We start from the raw sequence: 20,941 nt of genomic DNA on the forward strand, positions 1-20,941 counted from the left end.
CATTAAGAGGCATGGTGCAAGGAAAAAATCATGGGCTCAAGGCACTTTCTGACTGCTTAACACTCACTGTGTCTTCCCCCAAATTCATCACCCACAAAGACATTTACTGCTAAATACCACTGCAAAAACCCAATGCAAAGTTTATGTGAAATAATACCAAGTGAATGTAAATTAAGATAAAAAAAATCCCTCTCAGCCTCTGCAAGAAAGTAAGGACCGAGGGTATGAAGGAGACATACACAGCCACTAAAAGTTGATGAGCCACTGAGTTTATCCACAGGTGGACAAAAGCAGAGATGAGCCCACTCTTCCTACAGGATAGGCTGAGAGCTCAAAGCATCAGGTGGACAAGGCGACAGCTTCAGTGTTGCAATGCGGCTTGCCATTGTAGCTATCCCCTTGCAGAGGTAGCTTTTGCATGTTGCCCAAGACAACTCCTAAGAACACTGAGCCTACAGAGCACTTTGTAAAAGGAGTTTGGGGATCAAAACGATTTAGAAAATACCGTACACTATCATCTACTTCCTGGAGATTCCCCATGCACTTTATCACATGGAAGTTTCCAGAAGTCCTTTCACCCTTTGCAGAGTGCTCAGAAATGAAACATGCCTACAGGCATCTTTCACACCAAACATCTTGTTTGAACACCTGTGTTGCTCACAGTCAAAAGGTTAAAATGAAGAAATGTTTAACCCAGAGTTTCCCAAATCAACGTCACCTTAGAATCTTGTTTTAGGCAACACTTTTCACAGAAAATGTTGAGAGAAATTCTTCTCTATGGCTTTGGGAAATTCTTTACAGAAATAACAAAAAAAAATTTTATTTAAGAAACAAAATAACTCCTAGGATCACGTGTAGATCAACAACAAACAGGTCAGTTGAGTTATAAAGGTATGGAACCCCATTTCTAACTCCAGCCCAGCATTTTGGCCGGAATCTGAGCCTGCCTGAAAGTAAGCAGCAATAAATCGTCCATTCCTTTATTTCTCTATGGCATCAGGTGCTGGGCTTGCTGATTATGCAGAATTGAACATGGCCCATATTTCTGGTACAAAGGCCAAGTGTTTACAATCTTTTCCTCTTCTGTAGCAATCAAATCATTAAACATCTATGTTGCCTATTATATGATTTTCAAATAGACCTGATAGACCTTTATCCCTAACAATAACAAAAATAGAGATGAAAACATACAGCTTCTAATTATTTTCAGAAGCAAGAATTACACTAAGAGGGCTCAGCGCCCATAGCACAGAGGTTAAGGCGCCAGCCACATACACCTAAGGTGGCAGGTTCAAACCCAGCCTGGGCCAGCTAAACAAGTGCAACAAAAAAAATAGCTGGCTATTGTGGTGGGTACCTGTAGTCCCAGCTACTTGGGAGGCTGAGGCAAGAAAATCGCTTACGCCCAAAGAGTTTGAGATTGCTGTGAGCTGTGATGGCACAGCACCCTAAAGAGGGTGGCATAGTGAGACTGTCTCAAAAAAAAAAAAAGAATAAAATTAAGAGATCACAATATAAAAAGTTTTGGCTACACACGCCAAATAATTTAAAAGTATTATAGCAAGGATAAGGAAAGCTGAAAACTAGTGAAATTACTAGAATGACATAAATATTTCATAATTTGCATATCATTTTTTATTCTTGTTTCCAAGGAATATGGAGCAAAAGACAGGGAAAACAGGGCTCTCCTGCTGGGATATAAGCCACATTCATACCTCAATAGCAATTCTGGCAAATCGATACTGCAAAGAAGCAGGAGGCCTCAGTAACACCAAGCCCCTCTCTGCTGCTGGCTGGCTCAGCAGCATATTCAGCAAGCCTGTCAAACTAACAAACCCCAAGGCTTCCCCACAGCCCGCAGCCATGGAAAAATCTCCCTGGGTGACAAAGCCTAGGAGAGCTCTACAGCAGTGGGAAGTCACAGGCGGGAGAGGGCCTGACCACAGCCCCAGAGTCAGATCTTCCTGCCCCAATGCAGGATCCTCCACTGCCAGGCCCTCAGAAACAGCCTGTTCCTGCTTCTGCTTTCTCTCCATTTTCTTCTTCTCTTTCTGTTTCAGGATCTTGCTCTTGAATGGGTCGCTGTGTTTGGATTCCTGGGGCCCACAGTATTGCCGATCCTGACTGAGCTGGAAGAGGTCCTCCTGGGCTGGGACACAGATCATGGTGTGCAGCTCCGGGCTGCCCTTCCTGAGCAGGGACAGGCTGACCCACACCAGGGCCCTGGGGAAGTGCTCCAAGACAGACAGGCAGGCCTCCTTTGTCAATGCTGGCTGGCCTCTGCTGGCAGCTCGCCAGGCTGCCCGATTGTCCCTAGAACAGGACCCACACCAGGCTGACAGCTGCTTCAGTAATTTTCTACTCCTATAAGAAGTTGAAGACACACATTTAAGGATTATTTTGTTCAAGGAAGAAATATGCAATTAGAAGATTAGACATTGCTAGAGTTAATTTGATTTTTTATACTATATGTAAGAAAGTATCAAAATATTTTTTTTAATTTAAAAATATACTTTCATATACTTTAGTAATGATAGTTTTCTTTTTATGTGTCTGCCATTCTGAAACTGAAAGACTAAAAGTTTAAGAAGTTGAAAGCAGAGAAAAATAAAACATAAAATTTAGGGTTGTAATCACAGTGAGATGATGAAAACAAAGAGAACTGATATTTTAATGAGAAAAACTCTTAAGAGACAATTATAAAGTAAGAAAAAAAGATAAAATTATGAGGTTACAATACAGGAAAGTAGGTATGAGGATGGGAGGAAGAGCACTTTTTAAAAATCAGAGCACAGAATATAAAGAAGCCGTTGAATAGAACTTAGCCTGTAGCAGTACTGAGAGGAGGACACATTCTATGTGGTAGCCTTGAAGAAGGCGAGGCCAACTTTACTCGGAATGGGTTGCTGATCTGCCACCAATTCATATAATTCAAAAAAAGCTAGAAGGAACTAATTCAGTGATTTTTTTTTTTTTTTTTTTGTAGAGTCAGAGTCTCACTTTATCACCCTCCGTAGAGTGCCATGGTGTCACAGCTCACAGCAACCTCCAACTCCTAGGCTTAAGCGATTCTCTTGCCTCAGCCTCCTGAGTAGCTGGGACTACAGATGCCCGCCACAACACCCAGCTATTTTTGTTGTTGTTGTTGTTGCAGTTTGGCTGGGGCCGGGTTTGAGCCCACCACCCTTGCTATATGGGGCCAGTGCCCTACCCACTGAGCCACAGGCGCCACCCAATTCAGTGATACTTTAAAGCAAGGAATGATTTGGCTTAGGTCTGTTGATAACAATATTTTAAATCATTTCATCAATTACTAGCATGCCCTACATCAAATATTAAGCTATTTCCCTCTATGAAAATCAAAAGACTGGTTTTCCCTTCCAGAAAGTCCATAAATTCACTTGGGTTTTGCATAAAGGAACAGTGAGAATTTTTATATCCCAGAACCTGTTCAATATTAAAATAAACAATGCAAAATGGGTCCAGAAGTCATCTGCACTCACCTGAGAACACAGAGATGATTACCAGTGGCAGCAATATGGTTCTCACTGACTTCCTGGTCTGTTACCTTCTTGACCCCTGCCTGGTCTTGACATTCTGTGTCCATTACTTCTTCTGGCTCCCTGGGGTGGTGTATGGGTGTGCCCACTTCATCAGATAGCTGAGTTGTTTTGGGCATGAGAGCACAAGACACTTTATGTCTTCGTAGGTTACTCTGCTCACCACATGGAGATGAAGCTACAGAAGATTCTTCCTCAGCCTGGACTCTTGCTGCCCAGTCTTGAGTTAACTGCTCCCAGGGGCAGCAGAAAGGGGCCAGAGTGCCAAGCTTAACATAGTTGGGCCGTTTGGCAGGAGGGTGTCTAATGAAAGACAAGAGGAGAACCAATGTTGAACAATTCAGTATTGGACAAAATAATTGTGGCCATTATAATGCAACTCTATCAGCAAACACCAAAAAAAAGCTTTCCAAGAAATATATAATTCGAGTATTAAATAATCAATTCTAATGGCCAAAGTTTTATGTTTTACTTGGTCTTCAATAGATAATGCCTCTACAATGTAGCCCATGTGGCCACTGGAAGCTACTATTGCAATAACTGGTGCTCCTGGAGTGCTGCAATGATGTCCTATGTATTTATAAGGTTCTATAAGTTCAAGATTACAGTGAAGTATCTCTCTCACTTTTGACCTCTAGTGACCCACTGCCCTCCTCAAAGACAATGTCAGTATCAATTTCTTATATATCCTCCCAGCAACATTTTATGTACATATAAGCAGATATATACATATTTTCTTTTTACTTATTTTTACACAAATGGTTACATACTAGATATAGTACTTTTTAGTTAACTTCACTTTTTTCATTTAACAAAATGTCTTGAAGATGATTTTACATCAATACAGAAAGCTCCCTCATTCTTTTGTAAAAGGTTCAGTATCTTATACCCCCTAATTTATATAGACTATCCTCTATTGAAGGAAATTTTGGTTACTTTCAAGCTTTTGTTTCTATAAACAATGCTGCAGTAAATGTCCTTGAACATGTTGCGGGTGCACAAGTATATCCACAGGACAAGTTTCTGGGAGTGGAACTGCTAAGGCAAAGAGAACTAGCATTTTTTATTTTGGCAGATAATGTAAATTGTTCTCCCTAAGGGTGATACCGGTTGACCTTTCCAGCATGAAATAAAACCTTTGAGAAATACTATGAACTAGTGAAAACCAGGGACTGATCCCAAGAAGTAGGGACTGGCCTGGCTGTTGGCCACTCTGGCCTGGAGTACTCTCAGCAGTCTAAGACTACATTCTCAGGTTGAGGGTCTGCTCTGGGATATTCCTGCCTGCACTTCTTAACCATGTGTCCTGTCCTAGGACCACAAATGGAAATGAAACCATAGGCTTGATCAACGGTGTTCACTCATAGCCTAAGCCTGTTCTCTGAAGGTTGAACCTCTTCAGGAGACTTACTGGCCTCCTAAGAGAAGCAGCTGATAAAACAATCCCAGATACCAGCCTCACCCAGAGACCTTTCAAAGCCCAAACGCATAACCATGTACATCCATTTCAGCCCCTTGATTGGAAAACTCATTTTATTCACAGTATATGTAGTCTGTAACTCAGGGCAGAAGAGCACAGTATTCTTACAAACTGCTTTGAGTTTTACAGATCTACATAGAATTAAAAGCTTAAAGAAAAGATAACCTAGGATTAGAGGCAATTTCCTAGTTCACGCTCAGTAATAAATATGAAAAGGATACTAAGGAGACAAAATATAATCTGAATGTTGGTTGGGCTGTCAAGGAAGAAACATCTCTTTTCATCTCAGAAAAAAGGTAAATACAAATTAATCAAATTCTCACAAAATTTCATATTTAAATCAAAGAGATATCAGATCATGAGGTAGAGGGAGCTACTTGACACGCTCCCCTGCTCTCCCCATACAGCAATATTAGGAGAAGTAGGAAAATACACATGGTGGGAGGGAAGGGCTGGGGGACGGCCGTCAGAAATGGCTTACTGTTTTGTAGAAAAGTTTCAGAAACTGTAGAAAATAACAGCAACAACACCAGCTACTTATTGAGCACTTACCACATGCCATTGCTGTTCTAAGTACTCTGCAATTTTAACTCAGTTCATCCTTGTGCAGACACTACTCAGGGTTTTCCCTGAATTCATTTCTTCTTCCTGCACATACTGTTAGGTTACACGTCCTCACCTTCCTTATGGCCAGCAGAATCTCAGGGGAAGTGACATGCTCCCCACTCCGAGGCTTAGCCCATATTCTCCATGCTCTTTCTCCCTCTGCCAGCTATATGCAAAAGACCTCTCAGCCCCGGGGAGATAGAAACCACAGGACAGAAGGCAACCAAATTTCTGAAACCCCAGGCCCTGGGCAAGACCACCAAACTCAACTGTTTCACAAGTGAAACCATAAAACATTCATGATGTTAAGCTACTGAAATTTGGGTGGCAAACCCAACCGGTTGCAGCCAATTCCTCTAGCAACCCCATGCCAGCACCTATGTGGCAAGAACACAGCTGAGGAAGACCACAAAATGGTCCTGAATGGTCTTACTTTATAAACACAGATCTCAAGTGGATGCTCTCAGACATTCCTTATAGATCTCTTACATTTCTCCAGTCAATTCAATCTTCTACTCTCCCAGAAACTGTTTACATCAGTTCTTCTCTCTTGCTCTTACTCCTGGTTGATTATCTCCCCTCTTTTCCCACGAAGACAGTCACAATCAGCAGAGTGCTACATGATCTCCCCACCATGGAACCTAACCTCCCTACATCAGTGTTCAGATTTCGGAAGCAGCCGAAGTGCCTAGTATACTGTAAGAACGGAGTCTGAGCCTATCAGATGCCACCCCCTCTTCCCTGTTCATCAAGGGCTTGGCTCTTGAATTTCAGCTTCTCTCTCCTCTCCGGGGCCCTCCCCACCACCCTAGAAACATTGCTTCCACCAAGAGTATAAGCTCTACAGAGGCAGAGAAAGACTTGTCTGCCTTGTCCCTGGAAGCCCCAGTGCCTAGAATGGTTATGACACACAGTAAGCTCTAAGTACATATGTGCTGAATGAATGAATAGCACATCTTCCTGTGTGTGAAGATGTACACAGGAAGATGTTTACAGAAGCACAGCAAAAAATTGGAAATAACCTTAAGGGCCACCGATAAATGATAATGTGTCCACACTGCAATCCTATGTGACCATTCAGAGTTACATTCTGAGCAAGAGCAGGCAGGCGATGACTCACAGGCCAGATAGGGCCTGCTGTCTGTTTTTGTACAACCCATGAGCTAAGAATGGTTTTTACATTTTCAAATGGTTGGGAAAAAAAACCCAAAAGAATAATATTTTATGACACGTGAAATTATATGAAATTCAAATTTGAGTGTCCATAAACAAAATGTGATTGGAACACAGCCCTGCTCATTCGTTTATATGTCATCTGTGGCTGCTTTTTGTGCCACAGTGGCAGAGTTGGGTAGTTGTCACAGAGACTGCAGTATCCACACAGCCAAAAATATTTATCATTTTGCTCTCTACCAAAAAAGGTTGTCAAGATTTTGTTTATAGCCTTATTTTTTATATGGAAAAACTATCCATAATTTATTATTAAATGAAAAGGCCAGGTTTCCAAATAGTATATAAAGTACCATCCTTTTTAAAAAAAAGTTTCTGTATCTATAGAAAATTTACATGAATAAAAGAATGCTTAAAGAGTGAGAAATAAGCATTATTGTCAATTATTATTTGACAGGCACATAGAAGACCTTCAAGTACATATTATAACATGGCACAGGATATACAACACATGATCACTGCCCACAGGTTCTGGTAGCTAGTAGTCCAGCAGTGTGTGACCATTTATCCACGCACTCATCCCTCCATTTATTCACTCATCTATCATTCAACAAATGACCCAGGCCTTCTGCCTGCCTCTGCGGTTGCAGCAGTGAATAGGAAAACCCAATCCTGCCCTGCCAGACACCACAGTCGAGAAATTACAACATTCAATTACTGAGTCATTGTTCAGACAACAAATAAAACTCATTGTTCAGACCCTACTGAGCACCATGCAGTGGCTAGACACTGCAGATGCCATGAGAATTTCTGTGCTTCTGGGAGCCTACAACTTAAAATTGAGAAAAAGAGGTTCCTGATGTTAGAATATAGTTCATATTAAGGAAATAAAGCCCTCCACTGGCCACACTTCCAATGAAAAAAAGAAGAAAAAAGTCTAGATGGATAGATACTAATAAGAACAGTATTTATATCTATCTCTGTATGGCAGGACTACCCCAGTTTAAAAAATACTTTATATATTTCCATAGTTTCATTAAGATTTTATAAATATCCATTATTTCTATAATCCATTTTTTAAACAACACAATTTCCATGGGAAAGACCTATTAGTAGGACTTTATTAACAGTATATGAAACTCACATCCAGTTCAGGACTACTCCACGATCAATGTAAGCAAATAACCAAGAGAAGGGTTTGTAACCTGGATGGGCCTATAAAACCCCATAAAACAATCTCCTGAATTAAGTAATATCTTCTTAATTACTTCTCAGTAATGCTAAACTCAAGGAAAAGTCTATGAAACCTGCAAATTATAGAATAAGAATTAACAAAGCCTTCCCCAGCTTGGCTGGCCACCATGAGCAGGCACTTCTTCTCTTCTCAGGAGAGAACCCAGTTTCTTACCTTTTGTACGTTTCAAGAAGAGTCTTAGCTTGCTCTTCAGCAAACAGAATCCCCGCAGGGCAGTCTGGGAAATCACCTGGGATATTGGGTGACCTTTTATACTGAGAATGTACTATATCCTCTTTTAATCCTCCAACTCTTGCACCTCGATAGATCTAAAAGAAATATCAAAAAGTTACTGTCAATTTACCAACTGAAAGTGGAATTGCTTAATTGTTTATATGGGAAAAATGGGAAACAGCCTAAATGACCATCAAAAGGAAAATGGTTAAATATATTGTGGGATAAGCCTACAATGGTTTACCATACAACAATAAAAATAAATGAAATCGAGCTTCATCAATCAATATGGGAAAAGCTCAATGCCACATGAATATAGTAAGTTGCAAAAGCATATATACAGTGAGGTGCATAGTTTTCAAACATGTCAAATAGAGTTATTTTATTGTGGGATATGCACTTACTAAATAAAGCTATAAAAATACAGATGGTAGTGACAAACACCAAAAGCATAACAGTGATCATTTTAGAAGGAAAAAAGGATACAAGATTGGAGAGCGGTACACAGGGTACTTCAATGAATCTATGTTTTATTTTGTAAGCTGGACAGTAGGTGAAGGGTACACAGCTATTTATTATATCCCTGTTCTTTTTTTGAATATGTTAAGTATTTCATACTAAAAAATGTACCCATGTCCCATGTGCCAGAGGTGACGGGTTCAAACCCAACCCTGGCCACAGCTGCAAAAAAAAAAAAAAATGTAGAATGATTTAAAAATATTTCCACTCCTAAATGATTAAGTAAATGTCCCTTCCACAAAGCATTCTAAAAATCAATTACCAACATGAATCTAACCGTCTTATACTCCGTAACATCAAAGTAATTATTTAAGATAACCAGGAAAAAAGAAAAAAATCATTAGATTTTAATAAAAATTTTTAGCTTCAGTTGATAAATAAGAACAGATGGTTATAGTTAACATTTTTAAAAAACAAAAAGCATATTCTATACATTAAATCTTTTGCTACTAAACCAGCGGTTCTCAAGCTGTGGGTCGCAACCCACAGGAACTGTATTAAAGGGCCATGGCATTAGGAAGGTTGAGAACCACTGTTCCAAATTTTAACAAATTTCTTCAAGTCAAAAACCTCAACATTCTGCTGCCACTCCCCTATTCAAAAATCAGGCACTTTAAAAACCTCAACAATTCCCAATACAGCAGCACAGGTCTTATACAAGAACTTGGCTCCAGAGACCAACTATCCTGTACCCAGGATTATAGCTCTAAGGGTAGAAATATATCATTCAATTTCTAAGTTGTACAGTCAAGTCTGGAACATTTTCAGCACTTAGTATTGATTAGGAATGTATTTTAAAGTTTGCAACTATTAGTCAAAATCAAAAAATAACTTACAAATGGAATCCAGAAAGCCATGCCCCAGCCCTTTGGAAGCAGGACATCCCAGCCACTTCCCCAGCCTAGTCGGTCTTCACCAGTCACTTTTCCTGGCTGCTGAATCAAAAGTATAGGTATCTTGGATTCCCGGGGACCTAAAACAAGCTGTGACCCAGGTACCAGCAATTCACTTCTCATCCGGTTTAAATCCTAAAGTAGAAGAAAATAATTCAAGACAAACAACCCTACTTTTCTGGAAGAGTCGGGTCCCCCTAACAGCAGCTTTAGACAGGTAAATGCTCTTTTAAAAAGCAAGGGGAAAAGTTCTCAATAAATAAATGCAAGCCATTTGATATACAAGGCATTCTTCCTACAGATACAGAGTTTCCTCTAGACAAGTGTGTGAAAATGTCAAATTACCTTAAATTTGCTAAACTTGTGCTAGAATATGCTACATGATTCAAAGTTATAAAACAATACACTTTCATTCTGCTAATCTCTTAAATCAAGATTAATCTTATATTTTGATACTGTGCCCCTACATTTATTCTGACTAAGGTTTATTGGCATGAAGTAAAAAAAAGTATGAAAAAATAAGTGAAAACTTCTCAAGGATGAGCAACAGGAAAAATACTCTGGAAATTCCTCACCAGGTATTAAAGATTTAAAATAAAAGGTACCATAAATTCCTGTTAAGGGGAATGTAGGGAATGGATAGTAACATCCTTTCAGACTTTTCTTGGAGCTATAAAAAGGGATTAACAGATAGATAGGAGGACTATCACTTAATTTAGAAAAACTGTGCAAGAGACTGCCTGCATGCTATGAAATCTAACTGCTACCTCATGAATGCCCTTCAAGCCAGGTCCAAGTTCTAATTGCTCTTTTTTCACCTTTGGTCAAGTTTCCACTACCATCTCTAAGTTGGTAGTTTCAAAATATGTATCTCTTTAGCCCTGACTTTTCCTCCTGGGATCTAACCCTACCTCCTGCAGAGTCCCAGAGCCTCTTGGATAAACTGTGTTTATCCAATACTGAACTCATCATCTCTCCCATCCTATTTGCTCTTCTCCTGTGGTCTCCACCTCGTTGAATGATGCCACAATGCACACGCTTCACTCATTCATCCATTTGGTTATTTACTGAGCACCTTGTATGTGCCAAGCACTTGTCTAGAACCCGGGAATATAGCAGTGAGCAAGTCAGACATGGCTCTGGCTCTCTTTAAGCTGAGATCTTAAACCCAAACTAGAATGTTAATAACTAATCTACACATCTCCTCCCTTCTCACCTCCTATCTTCTAACCAACTACCAAGTCTGGCCAATTTCACTCCCATCCACACTGCTGCCAGAGTGAAATTTCATTGTGGCAATGACCTGCCTTAAAATCTTCAGGGGTACCCTATAACTCCAGTCCAAATCCTTCAAATGCCTCAAGATCTTTTATGTTCTGGCTCCTGTTTATCTGTTCAGTTTCACTTCTTGCCCCACCCTCAACTCCATCTTCCTGATCTACTTGAAGATTCACAAACACAACACTGTTTGGGGTTAGAACCCTGCATACAATGTTCTCATTTCCTACAATCTTTTTTCCACTGCAGCCTTAGCCTTACCCCCCCTAAAGTCTGGTTAATTCTATCTCCCACCTGAGACTCAGCTCAAATACCAGCACCTCCATCAGGAGCCCAGCCTCTGTACCCCTTCTACAGGATCCCAGTCATCTATTCCAGCATTTAAAACAATGCCTGACCCTGGTGGGAGTTCAATCATAGTAAAATTAGAGACAGAGAATATTTAGAAAAAATAAAATGAAAAACATATTTAAACCATGAGATCATCATTTCAAAAAAAAAATCTTTGTTAACTTTTTCTAAAGATTATGCTCATTTTATCCCTAAGAGCAGAAAAAGCTCACAGTATGTATCCTTATTCTTAAATTCTTACCTCTCAGAACAGAAAAAAAATATCACAGTATATTTGAGTAAGCTATCAACAACTTGTTTGAAAATAAAAGCAAATCTATGGGATTCTACAAAATATGGACTTTTTAGGGTCTCTAAATTGAAGAATATAACCTGTCATTCACAACTTTACCAATAACCCTTACATTATTAATTACCTGATCCGAGATTTTATTCTCTGTGACACTCTTACAGATATCTTGGTTCCAGATAAAGCTATGCGTACACTCCACAGGCACACCCTCCAGAAGTAGCTGTCTAACTTTCTCATTATCTGAGAAGGAAAAGAAATAGCCTTCAAATCACATCCTTTAGATTAATGAAGTCAAACCCTAAATGTGGGCAGCAGACCTTTTGTTACAGAAAAATATTTTATAGGCATTTACTTTACTTCTTTAGAAAAACTTACTTTATAAGAAATTTAAAGCCAGGCACAGTGGCTCACTCCTATAATCCTAGCACTCTGGAAGGCCAAGGCAGGAGGATCACCTGAGCAAGAGCAAGACCCCCATCTTTAACAAAAATAGAAAAATTAGCCAAGCCTTGTGGTGGGTGCTTATAGTCTCAACTACTTGGGAAGCGAAGGCAGGAAGACTGCTCGAGCCCAGGAGTTTGAGGTTGCTAACAGCTAGGCTCACGCCACAGCATCCTCGCCTGGAAAACACTGTCTCAAGGGGAAAAAAAAGAAAGAAAAAGAAAGAAATTGTATTACTCTTACAGTTTGTTTCCTAACTTATGAAATGGCAAAGGCTCCTAAACTATTTTCTTTGATATTTTTTATATATAAGATATAAATATTATAATATTAAATTGCCTCTATATAACTGCCTAATTTCACATTTAAGATAATCAGATTCTAGGAGCCACTGCAGAGGTGAAGAATTCTTCAGTAATACGCCATATTATAAGCACAAGCCATCTTTTAGCCACTGGCTACAGGGCTTTGCAATATTCCTAACCCACTGATGGTGAGCCCAGCAGATATCATCTTCCTTTGCCCCATATTTCAAGTCTCTGATAACTCATTTTTGTTGAACTTCTTATTTCTTTCTGCACAATCTACTTTTTCATTCCTTTAAATCCTTTAAATCAGCATATGTTTTGTGAAACGCGGTATTTCATTCTTTTCAATAAGCCACACCATGCTAGAAAGTACTCTAGTGAAAAGGGGAAGGAATTTTTCTTGATACATGTAGTCATTTAATCATTAGGGAGAAAAACTCTTCCAAATCTTATTTTGTTGGACTGAAGAATAAGACAAAAAGTTAGACAATTTATGAGTTTAGGTTAGGCCAACACAGAAACATCACTCAAAGGCACATACCTGCGTGGGTCTGGTGGCTGGGAAAAAATAAGTTAGAAGTGACTGGGCCATAGTGTGAGAGATTTGAAAGGAAAATAAAGTCAGAGAAAATTAAATTGATGAAAAGATCCACAAGAAAAGCTGCTTAATTAAAAGCCACAATGCTTCATTACACTGCTCTTCCTCATGGAGATAATAATTAAGAGATTTTCCAATAACAGAACTGTGTCCTGTGCAGATTCACATAGCCTGTCTAGGAGTAAATAAGCTCCACTTCCAACAGCCTCATTCTGCCCGGAGGGCTTTCCTGTGGAGTGTTGCCGCAGATCTGAATGACAAAATTGGGACTGTATTCCGGCTGGGCCACAGACAAGAGAGATGGCTGATACTTAGGGTGTAAAGGCACAGGAAAGTACTACCTCATCTTCAAATACTCTAAAAAATTATGCTAAATGGATAAAACAAACTAGATGGTATGTCCAGACAAAGGAGTACTATTCAGTGCTAACAAGTATATAGAGCCATGAAAAGACACGGAGGAAACATCAATGCATATGACTAAGTGAAAGAGGCCAATCTGAAAAGGCTACACACTGGATGATTCCACTTTATGACATTCTGGAAAAGGCAAAACTATGGAGACAGTAAAAAGATGGTGGCTACTAGGAGTTGCAGGGAGAGAGGGATGAACAGACAGGCTGCAGGGGAATTTTAGGACTGTGAAACGACTCTACATGATACTATTATGATGAATACATGTATTATACTTTTGTCAAAACCCACAGAGTGAATCCTAATGCAAATGACAGACTTTAGGTGGTGAGAATGTGGGTTCATCTGGGTTCATCTCTAAAAATATATGTCATCACTTCAGGTTCTTCACATACTTTCTCTTTTAAAAATGAATTCCCAGTACACACAAGAAGATAAAGAGTTTGTTATCTAAATAGACCAAACTCTTCTTTCTGGTTTAAACAGTACCAAAACCAGTCTTTTTTGTCAAAGTCAAAATTGGCAGAGGATGACTTCAAATACAGAAAGACAAACTGGTAATATGTCAGAGATCTAAGTTTCAGATCATCACGATGTTGAGATTCTGCTAAGGATTAAACTTTTACTATTTGACTCAGCTTATCGTAGTATATCTCTAACCTTAGTTTTAAATTGGTTTCCCAGATGAGAGGTTACATTTGTTAATAATATTGGTACCACATGTGATACTAATTCCTTAAAAAGTTGACTTCTTTATATAGCTGACATACCAGATAAAATACTCCTTCAAAGAAATGTTAATGAAATACCACAACAGTCACTAACAAGATGTTAGAAATTAAAATTCATAGAAATTAAATCAAGTATTTCAAAATAGAATTTAATACATAACTTCCTCATTCCAAAAAAAGATGTGATGTGGCAAGAGAAGCTAAGTGGAGTTTATCTATAGCTTTACGGCGATTACACAGTCAACAGTCAACACCTCACGGGGCAGGACACGCTGCAGCCTTTACGTTGCACTGTCCATTCTGGCATTAAAAAAGAAAAGGAAGCTAAAGAAAGAAGCAATGACTCACTGACTTAAGACGGAGGCTGCATAATTAACTAACTTAACTATACAGTCTTCAAACTCTTTCGCATCCAATCTACTTTTATTGTGAAGTCCTGAATGCAATTTATTGCTCCTTTATAAGCTAATTACATGCGAAAAGGTAAAAACAAAACAAAACACTTTGTACTTGTTCTGATACAAACCTGTATTTTTTTCTCCAAAAATTTACAAACGAATTTCAATCTTTCTTCTAATTAATCATGTTTCAATGACAGTAAACACAATGAGATATTATCACAATTGCTGCACATTCCAGATCACACTAAAACTCTAGCCAGCCCCCTACCCTTGATCCTACACCACCCCAGCCAAGCAACTTTCTCAGGCCACTCTACTCAATCTAAATCAAGGCATCTTACACTCCAGCACCTAGGATGGCCTTGCCAGGATTCGAACCTGGATCATCTGTATGGTCAGACAGAGGCTTCCACTGAGCACAAGACCAGCTTCGGGTGCAGATCCCTTCCTCACAATTAAAATTCTGAAACGCCATTTCCAGAGAACCCAGTTTGCAGAGAGACAGGTTTTGCTAAAAACTAAAAATAGAGAACTCAGAAAACAAAACCACCATAAAGATTAAGCTACCCATTTTATAGCTAAAAGACACTTCCACATATACCACCTTTGCTGATGGTAACTACCTTACACTATGGGCATATAGAGACCACCGTAATTTTTTACAGATAAAGTTACTGCTGAAGTGTCAGACAAAGAACTCTTCTAATAGGACCAGATTGCTCAAAATAATGAAAACCAGGGACATTTCAAGACTTTACCTTGGCATTTTACTGGATCAGACAAAGCTTTGGACTTCTTTTGAGGCAAATTTATTCGAGGATCCCCAACTGTTAGTCCCAGAATAGTACCTGCTGGAATTTCTGCTGGTGATGTTATTCCTTTTTACAATAAAAAGATCAAAAAAAAAAAAAAGAGAGAAATATACAGAAAGTCATTCATGATACATATTTGCTACTTATAGTTTCAAATCTTTCAGATTCTCTAATGAAACTTTCTTCTTGGGCAAATGATTTAAAATCATGTATTCCCTTTGTTCCCAGTGATACTCTTAGAAAATAAATTAACATTCATAAAGAGTGAAGTTTCTTACAAAAACACATTGAACTTAAAAAGAGTTATTTTATGACGTCAACACATATCCAGTGAGCTCAGATGCAGTCATACACAAATAAGCAGAGATTTTAGGTCAGTACCCGCATATGCATTTATCTATTATCAGAACACTACTTATTTAGAATTTGATGGGGCAGCGCCTGTGGTTCAAAGGAGTAGGGCACTGGTCCCATATGCCAGAGGTGGCAGGTTCAAAACCCAGCCCTGGCCAAAAAAAAAGAATTTGAAAATCTCACTTGTTTGCTGCTTCATAACCAAACCTGAACATAGTGTCTACTCAATGAGTCTTTTACTTGCTTCTCTAGTTGCCTCATAACAAACAATAGCAAGTTAAAAAGCAACACTGTATGTCAGAGGTCATGCAGAGGCCCAACTGCAAAAGGCTCTTTTAACCCTCTTCTCCCTCCTTGTCTCCCTCCCCGGTACAACCCAGTATTCTCCCTCTGTATACCTCCCAACAATTCAAAAACGGCTTCTTGTCTGCAATGAAGGGAAATGCTATCAGGATTCTTACAGGTTTCAATCCACCAGTAGTGAGGGGTCTTCTCCATGTCCTCTCCTTCCTAAAAAATAACAATTCCTGTTCAATAGACAAATTCATTGGAATTAATCATGTTCTCGTGGTTGTGATACAGCCACCATTTTTTTTTTTGCTGTGTGAGAATGAATATGAGTCAACCAAGAAGTTGCCACTGTACTTGACATACTAATTAATACCAGATTAACTCTTCTTCTAATTAGAGGCAAGGACTTTTTAATCACACTTCCCTTGAGATTTCCTGTACTGGGAAAGTCATCCATGATTTCAGAGGGACTACCTACCTAAGGCACTACACATTCAAAGTCTCTCTAGTGCACAGTACTGACGAGAGAAGCCTAGTCCTCTCCCAGCATGGCCAACTTCATCTCCGTTCTTCCAAAGGTACACCAAACCAGTATCTTTTGAAGAAATCTTCAGATGAAGGATATATCACTACAACAGTATTCCTGAAAATGTCTAACAAGGTATACAAATACTTCACTTGTGTTTTTTCTGGAGAAGGATAAATCTTTGCTAATAGGTATAAAGAGAAAAATAAACATTTAAAAGCCATGCCCAGGACTGGGTGCAGTGGCTCATGCCTATAATCCACTTTGAGAAGCCAACACAGGAGGATAGCTTGAGACCAAGAGTTCAAAATCAGCCTGGGCAACACATGGGAGGATAGCTTGAGAACAGGAATTCAAGATTAGCCTGAACAACACAACAAGATCCTCTCTCTACCACATATAAAAATATTAGCCAGGTGTGGCGTCCCAGCCACCTTGGAGGTTGAGGCAGAAGGATCAATTGAGCTCAAAAATTTGAGGCTCCAGTGAGGTATGAAAGTAACACTATACTCCAATCTGGGCAACAGAGCGAGAGCCCATCTCCTAAGAAAAAAAAGCCATGGCCCAAAAGTTTACTAAATTACATATTAGGTTCCACAAATCTGACAAGCACAACAAAACCAGAGTAAAACACGATAGGCACATTTACTCTTACCACACAGACAGCAGCAGTTTTCAGAGCCTCAGTTAGGATGGCGTGGGAAAGTGGACCAATCAGCCGGAATCTGTTCATCTCCAATGTCAAATCACTAACAAAGAGAAAAAGTCTTAAAATGGAAATTTCCATAATGTACAACGTCTTGCCACTGGCAAAAACACATCTTCACTAAAAATATTCAGTAAATTCAACCATACCTGATTATAATGCCTGTGGTTGGAGAGATCCAAGAATATGGTTGACATGGATCTCTAGTTCCATCACCAACAACTTTTTTAACTGGTACAGAATTTTTTTCATCATCTTTCCTTTTTCTTTTCTTGCCAATTTTCTCATCCAACAGTTCAGTTTGGCTTTTTCCTTGGGATGGTGTCGGAAGTGGATCAGAGATGGAAGCAGCTGATTTAATGGGCTCCATACAATGGCACACTGCTTTAATTTCCTCTAAGATATCCTAAGGATATATTAAAATATTTACTTTTAAATTTTCACATTTAAGATTATTATTATAAATTCAGTTGGTTTAGCTTATGTCTTTTTATCCCTTCAAAAATTCACAGTTGTTAACTCTTCACAAATTAAATTCATCCTCATGAAAAGGCTTTTTCATTTTTTGTAAGTGTACAGCAGGTGGAACAAAATGATCTGGTTCAATTTTTTTTAAAAAAGCAGTGAGTATGCCAAAGAAGGGAAGCTAAGCTAAATGCAATGTGAAAAATCTTCAGAATTATTCAAAACAGTTTCTCATTATTAAATAGGCTCTACCAAGATCCTAGATAAAAAGAGAACCAAAGCAGTAATAGTGGAAGCATCAATCTAAATTCAACAGTTTTTTTTTTTTTGGAGACGGAGTCTGTTTCCCAGGGTAGAGTACTGCAGGATTAGCCTACCTCACAGCAACCTCAAAACTCCTGGGTTCAGGTGATCCTACTGCCTCAGCCTCCCAAGTAGCTGGGACTACAGGTATACCAGCCTCAATGCTCAGCTAATTTTTCTATTCTTAGTAGAGATGAGATTTCACTCTTGCTCAGGTTGGTCTTGACTCCTGAGCTCAAGTAATCTACCTGTCTCAGCCTCCCAGGGTGGTAGGATTACAGGCATGAGCCGCTGCACCAAACCCTCTCAATTCAACATTTCAAAATCATTATTCTAAGGTTGGTTTTCATCTTCACTTCTTATGACTTACTAAAAAATGAGAGATCAAGATTTTCCTCATTCTATAAAATGAACAAGTTCTGGGGATCTCATGTACAGCATGGGTGGCGATGGATTTGTTAATTAATTTGATTGTGGTAATCATCACAACTTATATGTCTATCAAACTGTCACACTGTATACCTCTGATATATTCAAATTTTGTCAATTAAGTGTTTTAATGTAAAAAATTAAAATGAAAAAAATTTAATTTCTTTCATTCAATATTCATACAATTCCCTCCCCATCCAAATATCAGGCAAAGTTTTATCCTATTTAAATTTTTACAGTATTGACCACCAATGGTAAGAATGTAGTAAAAGAAAAATAGCCTGTAGGATTATACCTGTTTAAGAGTTGGATGCAGCCAGATCCACAGCTGCCTGCTCTCAGAAGTGTCACTAGAGGTCCTCTCCGACTTCCAGATAAAGGTAACAGGCCCAAGCATTTCTCTGGGATATTTATTGGCCCGGTAAAGCACAAGGCTCCCTTGGCGCTTTCCAGACAAGCAGTGAACTGCTGCAAACGTCAGTCCTAACATACACAAAAGTAAAATTCCATGATTCCAAGTGTTGAGAATACAATCCTATTTCCTGATAGCCAAACTGTTATTTATTCTCAATAAATATCAAACTATTAATCAATTATCAGGGGCAATGTTTTGGTTTTGAGCATTGCTTAGCTCAAATCTCAGCACACAATAAGTTCTCAATAAATACACAGGGTGTCCATGAAGTTCATGTGCAATTTAAAATAGCTATTTTATTTTATGGATACCCTGTATATTCAATGACTTCTTTTTTTTTTTTTTTTTTAACAGGAGCCTCAAGCTGTCCCCCTGGGTAGAGTGCCATGGCATCTCAGCTCACAGCAACCTCCAACTCCTGGGCTCAAGCGAGTCTCCTGCCTCCGCCTCCCAAGTAGCTGGGACCACAGGTGCCCGCCACAATGCCCGGCTATTTTTTGGTTGCAGCCGTCATTGTTGTTTGGCAGGCCCGGGCTGGATTTGAACCCACCACCTTGGGTGTACATGGCTGGCGCCTTAGCCCCTTGAGCCACAGGCGCCGAGCCTTCAATGACTTCTTTAATGAGAGTTTCAAGTTTCTGCCTAAGTTTACTCCACCAGAAAAATCACTTTACACCTGACAATGTTACAAATGATTTCAGTTATACCAACTTTTCTTGAATTAACATACTCATTAGGAAAACTTGCCTCACACATCTTTGCATGTTTAAATTCCAAAATGTTTACAGTAGACACGTGTTCTGAAATGAATAAATATACAAAGACTAAAATAGGACTCAGCTTTGAAACAAGTTTACCTGTTTCCATGCTACACATTGGAGAAAGTGCCTTTAGTATTTCTTCCTCTTTGCCCTTCAACTCCAAACAACAGTAGTAGGATAAATCCTAGACAAAGGGGGAGACAAATTAAATACTTAAGAACGGACATGGGTGCCCACCAACCCAGTAAGGGATTAACAAACTGTAGTTTATGTATACCATGGAACACTATTCAGTCATTAAAAAAAGATGAGGACTTTACATGTACTGTATTAACCTGGATGGAGGTAGAACACATTCTTCTTAGTTAAGCATCACAAAAATGGAGAAGCAAGAATCCACTGTACTCAATTCTAATATGAAGACAGTAGATAAGCTAATATAAGGGGTAGGGGAAAGGAATGAGGGAACAGGGAGGGGAAGGAGGGAGGGGCATGGGGGTCACAGTGTATGACACACTTCTAGTGGGTGGGACACAATTAAAGAGGAACTTTTATCTAACAAATGCAATCAGTGTAACCTAATTCTTTATACCCTGAATGAATCCCAAACAAAAAGAAAAGTTAAAAAAAATAAAGAAAAGAAAATACAGGGTGGCGCCTGTGGCTCAGGGGGTAAGGCACCAGCCCCATATACCGAGTGTGGTGGGTTTGAACCCAGCCTCAGCCAGACTGCAACAAAAAAATAGCCGGGTGTTGTGGCAGACGTCTATAGTCCCAGCTACTTGGGAGGCTAAGGCAAGAGAATCGCCTAAGCTCAGGAGTTAGAGGATACCACGGGCCACAGCACTCTACTGAGGGTGATAAAGTGAGACTCTGTTTCTAAAATTAAAAAAATACATAGTTTCTTTCATGGAGGAGAAAAGGGACAGCAATGAAATAAGGTGGTTGCTGCTGACTTAATAAATATTTTCTTGTTTTAAAAAAATTGAATTGACATGGGGCGAAACTGTTAAGAAGACAAAAGCCACATCAAAAAACCTCTAGAGGTCCAAGACAAGAAAAAAGTATTAACAGTTTTCATATATAAAATCTAAACCTTCTTGTAGCTGCTGATTGAAGTGGGAGGGATCTAAACCTGTCTGTTCCTATTATATTAGCAAACATTCTCAAACCAATCTGAATCAAAATCAAAATGAATCTCCATTTAAAATGTAAGTTACAATTGTCCTACTTTTTATAAAGAAAATCTGCTTTTTATCCCATATTCTAAAAGGCAAGTTCTACATAGTCTACATAACTGCTGCTTCAAAGTATAGGACTGTTTAACTCCAAAATCTATATAAGGTGGCTCGGCGCCTATAGCTCAACC

The 20,941-nt window shown here is 39.1% G+C and overlaps 1 protein-coding gene across 2 annotated transcripts in view; it reads right to left on the reverse strand.

Moving 5' to 3' along the window:
- Window positions 1–1,646: 1,646 nt before the first annotated feature.
- POP1 (POP1 homolog, ribonuclease P/MRP subunit) overlaps window positions 1,647–20,941 on the reverse strand; it is a 36,439-nt gene continuing 17,144 nt past the window's right edge. Inside the window, exons 5-15 of one of the 2 annotated variants that reach the window (XM_003782457.3) lie at window positions 19,669–19,756; window positions 18,692–18,879; window positions 17,349–17,605; window positions 17,149–17,242; window positions 16,075–16,186; window positions 15,269–15,388; window positions 11,742–11,857; window positions 9,640–9,831; window positions 8,225–8,379; window positions 3,504–3,863; window positions 1,647–2,364 (exon numbers count right to left, since the gene is read on the reverse strand). In XM_003782457.3, the coding sequence (XP_003782505.1) occupies window positions 1,710–2,364; window positions 3,504–3,863; window positions 8,225–8,379; window positions 9,640–9,831; window positions 11,742–11,857; window positions 15,269–15,388; window positions 16,075–16,186; window positions 17,149–17,242; window positions 17,349–17,605; window positions 18,692–18,879; window positions 19,669–19,756 (2,337 nt within the window). In that variant the 3' untranslated portion in view covers window positions 1,647–1,709. The remainder of the gene's footprint in view (window positions 2,365–3,503; window positions 3,864–8,224; window positions 8,380–9,639; window positions 9,832–11,741; window positions 11,858–15,268; window positions 15,389–16,074; window positions 16,187–17,148; window positions 17,243–17,348; window positions 17,606–18,691; window positions 18,880–19,668; window positions 19,757–20,941) is intronic. The other variant, XM_023517690.1, reaches the window with a different exon arrangement.

Source organism: Otolemur garnettii, unplaced genomic scaffold (genome assembly GCF_000181295.1).
Source record: "Otolemur garnettii isolate 467f Iridium unplaced genomic scaffold, OtoGar3 scaffold00004, whole genome shotgun sequence".
Classification (NCBI taxonomy): Eukaryota; Metazoa; Chordata; class Mammalia; order Primates; family Galagidae; genus Otolemur; species Otolemur garnettii.